Source organism: Carcharhinus amblyrhynchos, chromosome 19 (assembly GCF_965287045.1).
Source record: "Carcharhinus amblyrhynchos chromosome 19, sCarAmb.v2.hapA, whole genome shotgun sequence".
In the NCBI taxonomy this organism is placed as follows: Eukaryota; Metazoa; Chordata; class Chondrichthyes; order Carcharhiniformes; family Carcharhinidae; genus Carcharhinus; species Carcharhinus amblyrhynchos.
Genome location: NC_137342.1, coordinates 43904219 through 43910218, shown reverse-complemented (window position 1 = coordinate 43910218; position 6000 = coordinate 43904219). Strand labels below are relative to the sequence as shown.

At 46.6% G+C, this 6000-nt stretch overlaps 1 protein-coding gene across 12 annotated transcripts in view; it reads left to right on the top strand.

Moving 5' to 3' along the window:
• The first annotated feature begins 5293 nt into the window (after nucleotides 1–5293).
• celf2 (cugbp, Elav-like family member 2) overlaps nucleotides 5294–6000 on the top strand; it is a 614034-nt gene continuing 613327 nt past the window's right edge. For 5 of the 12 annotated variants that reach the window (XM_080207689.1, XM_080207685.1, XM_080207681.1 and 2 more), the window contains exon 1: nucleotides 5685–5825. In XM_080207689.1, the coding sequence (XP_080063815.1) occupies nucleotides 5773–5825 (53 nt within the window). In that variant the 5' untranslated portion in view covers nucleotides 5685–5772. Of the gene's footprint in view, nucleotides 5313–5684; nucleotides 5826–6000 lie in introns of those variants that run through there. The other 7 variants (XM_080207698.1, XM_080207695.1, XM_080207687.1 and 4 more) reach the window with 3 other exon arrangements.

Genomic DNA, 6000 nt, shown 5'->3' with positions numbered 1-6000 from the left:
TCATGGGGATTATAGATAGTGTGTCATGAACCCAAGATCCCAGTTGAGGTCATCCTCATGTGTGCGGAACTTGGCTATCAGTTTCTGCTCAGCGACTCTGCGCTGTCGTGTGTAGTGAAGGCCGCCTTGGAGAACATTTACCCGAAGATCAGAGGCCGAAAGTCCGTGACCACTGAAGTGCTCGCCAACAGGAAGGGAACAGTCTCGCCTGGCAATCACCATTTGGAACATTCTGAATCTACCTTGTCTGACACTGTTAGAATTTTATAAGCTTCTATGAGATCCCCTCTTACTCTTCTAAACTCTAACGAATATAATTCTAACTGAATAAGTCTCTCCTCATATGACAGAGCTGCCATCCCAGGAATCAGCCTGGTAAACCTTCACTGCACTCCCTCCGTAGCAAGGACATCCTTCCTCAGGTAAGGACACCAAAATTGCACACAATACTCCAGGTACAGCCTCATCAACGCCCTATATAATCCCAGCAAAACATCCCGATCCCTATACTCAAATCCTCTCACTCTGAAGGCCAACATATCAATTGCCTTATCCTGCTTTTTAAGTTAGCCCCGAGCTGCCCATATTCCCTGAGCAGAACTTCTTTCCTAGCTCTACCTATGTCATTGGTACCTACATGGACCATGAGCGCTGGATCCTCCACCCCGCCCTGCACATTCCCCTCCAGTGTGGAGCAGATGTCCTGAACTCTCGCATCAACAAAGCCCTATATACTCTCACTCTTGGCTACAGAGAACATTGACTAACCCCCCAACTATACTGTCTCCTACTACCCCTGCAATCCTATTTACTCTCTCCTCCGCAACTTAGATAGCTTCCTGTACCACGGTCAGTTTGCTGAACCACCCGGCAACCTCCACTTTTACCCATTCAGGTTGCAAGCACCTCAAACCTGTTGGACAATCAATTAGGGGAAGGGATGGCCTTGTGGTATTTTCACTAGACTATTAAACCAGAAACTCAGCTAATGTTTTGGGGACCCAGGTTTGAATCTCACCAGGGCAGATGGTGGAATTTAAATTTAATTTTAAAAAAATCTGGAATTAAAAATCTACTGATGACTATGAAACCATTGTTGATTGTCAGAAAAACTGATCTGGTTCACTAATGTCCTTTAGGAAAGGAAATCTGCCATCCTTACCTGACCTGGCCTACATGTGACTCCAGAGCCACAGCAATATGGATGACTCACAACTACCCTCGGGTGACTTAGGGATGGGCAATAGGTGTTCCACCATTGAATTAAATAAAAGAATTTTAAAAAAGCCAAAGCACCTCCACTTCTATCTCTGGATCATCATTCCTGCCCCACACCTGTTTTGGACTACTGATTAAATCGGAACACCCTATCCTAAGACCCTCCTAGATAAGGTGTCCAGACAATGTTCTCCCTCCCTGCTGTGTTGCAGTGTCTGCAGCTTGGCCTCCAGCTTAGTAACTCTAAAAAGCCATTCAAGATGCAGACAGATGCGGTGTGTTTTCCCTGGATCACGCTGGTGGAATAGAATCCCTGCAGTGGGAAAAGAAGCCATTCAGTCCATTGAATCTGCAGCAACTTAACATCTTACCCAAGTTCACAACCACTACCCCCGCAACCCCCACACTCACCCACCCACCAGATCGCTGTAACTCCAACTCAGTCTTACCTACTTTGTCCCCATTTTCCCTATTCCTGCTTATTCTCCCTCAGTGTACCCGAACAAGCAGCGACTAGGGGACTTTCACAGTAACTTCTTTGCAGGGTGAATGTAAGCCTACTTCTGACACTAATAAATAAACTTTAAAAGGCTTAAGGGTCAATTTAGCATGGCCAATCCACCTAACCTACACAGCATGGACTGTGGGAGGAAACCAGAGCAGCCGGAGTAAACCCACACAGACACAAGGAGAACGTGCAAACTTCATACGGACGGTCACCTAAGGCCAGGGTCCCTGGAGCTGTGAGGCAGCAGTACTAACCACTGTGCCATCATGCCAAGAGAAGGACAGAGAGACAGAAGTGAGAGAGGGAAGAATATATTAATGTCACTGGGGCCTCTCCTATGGTCTGCATGTCAGAGGCAGCTTGCTGTTTTATTAGCCATCTCTGTGCAATGGAAGGCCCTCAGGTATGCAGCTCACGACTGTAAATCTCACACCTGGGATTTGTCCAAGGTTGACATCTTTGACAACCAACCTTAGCTCAGCCGTTGTCAGGTCAAGTCACAAACACTGATCTGTCATCCATTTTTGTCTGACTAGTGTTCTGTGACGTGCTATAGAATGTTTCTCTTTGTTGAAGACCCTCTATAAGTGTATGCCATTGTCACTTACTGTGGCGCATACACAATTTATTCAAAAATGTGGAATCCCTTCACTTTAGTAATGTCCTGTTGGAAATTGATGAGTACGACCATATCAACATTGTTTTCTCCATGAAGAACAGGGTTTTTTGGAGCAATTTTCCTTGCTATTTAACTAGCTTAGCAACCCTTTTTTTCAGAGCCGGAATCCAATGAACAACTTGTCCATGAGCATAGAATTTTATATGTTTTATTCCCCAGGAACTGAATGTCTTGGCCTACTTTGGGGTAGAGATTGCCTGGGACTGAATAATTGAAGAAATCATTCAGTGAATTCTTTTTTTATTCATTTGTGGAACATGCGTGTCTCTGATTGGTTAGCATTTTATTGCCCCTTCCTAGTTGCCCTTGAGAAGGTGGTGGTGACAACTGAGTGGCTATCTCGGCCATTTCAGAGGGCAGTTGAGAGTCAACCACATTGCTGTGGCTCTGGATTCACATATAGGCCAGACCAGTAAAGATAGCAGATCTCCCCCCCCCCCCCCCCCGAAAGACATTAGTGAAGTAGATGAGTTTTTCTAACAATCGATAATGGTTACATGGTCATCAGTAGATTCTTTATTCCAGATTTTTCTTATTGAATCCACCCTTTGCCTAGATGGGATTCGAACCCGGGTCCTCAGAAGATTAGTTGAGTTTCTGGATTAATACTTGAGCGATAATACCACTAAACCATGCCTCCCATGATGCCTGGTGACACTTCTGCTTGAATTATGGGTGGCCGACCCTCCAGTATTGTCCTTGAATATCTAAAGGCTAAGCAATGGTTCACTGTGACTTAGTTGGTAGCACTCTTACCATTGAGTTAGAAGGTTCCAGGTTCAAGTCCCACTCTAGGGCTTGAGTACAAAAAGCAATGCTGACTCTCCAGTATTGAGGGAGTGCTGCACTGCCAGAAGTGCTGTCCTTTGAATGAGATAGATGGGCATGCTCCCATCTGCCTGCTTGGGTGGTTGTGAAAAATCCTTTGGAGCTATTTTGAAGGAGAGCAGGGACACTTCGCCTCACAGCACCAGGGTCCTGGGTTCAATTCCTGGCTCGGGCCACTGTCTGTGTGGTGTTTGCACATTCTCCTGTGTCTGCGTGGGTTTCCTTTGGGTGCTCTGGTTTCCTTCCACAGTCCAAAGATGTGCAGGTTAGGTGGATTGGCCGTGCTAAATTGACCCTGTTGTCGGGGGAATGGCAGGGTAAATATGTGAGGTTATGGGAATAGGGGTGGGATTGTGGTCAGCGCAGACTTGATGGACTGAATGGCTTCCTTCTGCACTGTAGGGTTCTATGATTCTATGATAACCTTAAATATCCTGTCCAATACTTTCTCCCCTCAATCAACATCAGACAAGACAGGTTCTCCAGTTCACATTTGTGGGAGCTTATTTCATACTAATTGGCTGCTGTGTTTCCTACTTTACAATGGTGGTTACACTTCAAGTGTATTTCATTGGTTGTGAGATGCCTGGTGGTCATGAAAAACGCTATATAAATGCAAGCCATTTTTTTGGACATTGATGCGAACAACACTTACGTCGGACAAAAATTGCTGCTTTTTTTGCCTCTTTGAGCAATTATGTACATTGGACATTAAGAATATTCCAAGCCCGGGGTTGTGGGAGGGGAGGGGGCTCAGTGATAGGAAGGATGGGTTCGAGGTATATGGTCATGCAATGAAATGTCCAGGAGTCCAGCCAAAGTTGGTAACCAGGCGGCCCCGAGGACAATTTGGCAATGATGAATTCAGGCCTTCCCATAACTTATTCAACTATCTCCTGGTGCTAACCCGTGCTGTTCTCTGAAAGTGGACTCAACGTGGATCAATTCTGCCGGGTCCAGATTTACCACTTCATGTTGAAGGAGCCATTTCTGCCCACAATCCAGGCTTGATTTTTGATTTGATTTATTATTGTCGCATGTACTGAGATACGGTGAAAAGTATTGTTTCTTGCGCGCTATACAAAGCATACCATTCATAGAGAAGGAAAGGAGAGAATGCAGAATGTACTGTTACAGGGTGTAGAGAAAGATCAACTTAATGCAAGGTAAGTCCATTCAAGAGTCTGATAGCAGCAGGGAAGAAGCTGTTCTTGAGTCAGTTGGTACGTAACCTCAGACTTTTGTATTTGCTTTGCCAGTGTGAACATCTCACCACAGCAACTGGTGAGATTTAAAAGAGTGGCACAGTGGTTAGCACTGCTACCTCACAGTGCCAGGGACCCGGGTTCAATTCTGGACTCACGTGACTGTGGACTTTGCACATTCTCCCCGTGTCTGAGGGATTTTCTTTGGGTGCTCCGGTTTCCTCCCACAGTCCAAAAATGTGTAGGTGAGGTTGATTGCCCACACTAAATTTCCCCCGCGTGCTGGAGGATTAGTAGGGTAAATATGTGGGGTTACGGGGTTAGAATCTGGGTAGGGTTGTTGTCAGTGCAGACTTGATGGGCTGAGTGGTCTCCTTCTGCACTGCAGGGGGCCTATAGTTCTATGAATTTCTCGGCTAAGGGAGTTCTGAGGCAGCGACAGGAAGCAAAAGGACCATCTCCCTTTCATGATGGACATGTGGGGTGGGGCGGGGGGGACTCACAAGTGTGGGATGAAGATAAGGAGGATAAGATGGGGGGGCTTTTTATCAGCCACTAACATTGGAGGCATAGACGAAGGGGGCCACCCAATGAGAGAGGGCAATGACTTGATTGCCCTTATCAGCCATGCATCAGAAGTGACAGGGGAATAAAGAGTTTCAGTGTGTTCAGGTTTTGGCAGATTCCACCCCCCATCCCCCCCAGTGGGGCTTGGGGGCTGGTCTGGGACGATTTATCACATTGTTCCCAAGTGCCCAGAGCTGCTTTGACCCAGGCGAAGAAGGGGGTGGACACAAAACATTTGAGGCTTTGAAGCTTTTTGAAGAACCTCAGGCATGAGTTATTGTGCAGGTGTCCAAGCTTCTGTGGACAGGTAAGAATTCCTGAGGATATTGACGGGGGGAGAGTTTTGTCTATTCCGATGCACTGGATTCGTATATTTTCCAGCTGTTCGGGCTTGAAAAAAAGAATCAGCAAGGGCTGGAGTCAACGGATCTAGATTTTATATCCCCCAGAGAAACAACATGAATACAGAGCGAATTAAAGTCAGGCTTCACCGAACAGAAAGTGCCTGCTGAACAAGATTGGATTTGATCTTTTGTAACAGATTTCCCGGGGTTTTTAGAAGGGAAGGGGGGGGAGGTGGAGGTAGTGGAGGAACAAGAGGCACCAGAGAGAGAGAGAGCAATAAGAAAGTGGCAGCTTGGGTGGAGGGGCGGAGGGTTGGAAATGACAAGCGCTGATCAGCTGCTCTCCTCGCTTCTGGCAGCAGTGAGGAAGTCACTGCTTTCTCTCTCCCTGTGCATTTTACTGTTCTGTTTGGCTCCTTTACAATGGTTTCTGTCATTTCCGAGCTGGATTCGCTGGACAGCTGGAAAGTTCTAAGGTAAGCTCCAGAGTTTGTGCTGATTATTGTCCACAATCTTTCTGCTGTGTCCCATTTCAAAGAAAACTCGTTGTGGCCGTTTCAGTTCAGCCAGAAGCTGCTACTACTGGAGTCTCCTCTCTCTCTCACACGTATCTTTCCCTCCTTCCTCCCCCGCCCCTCTCACATCTCTCTC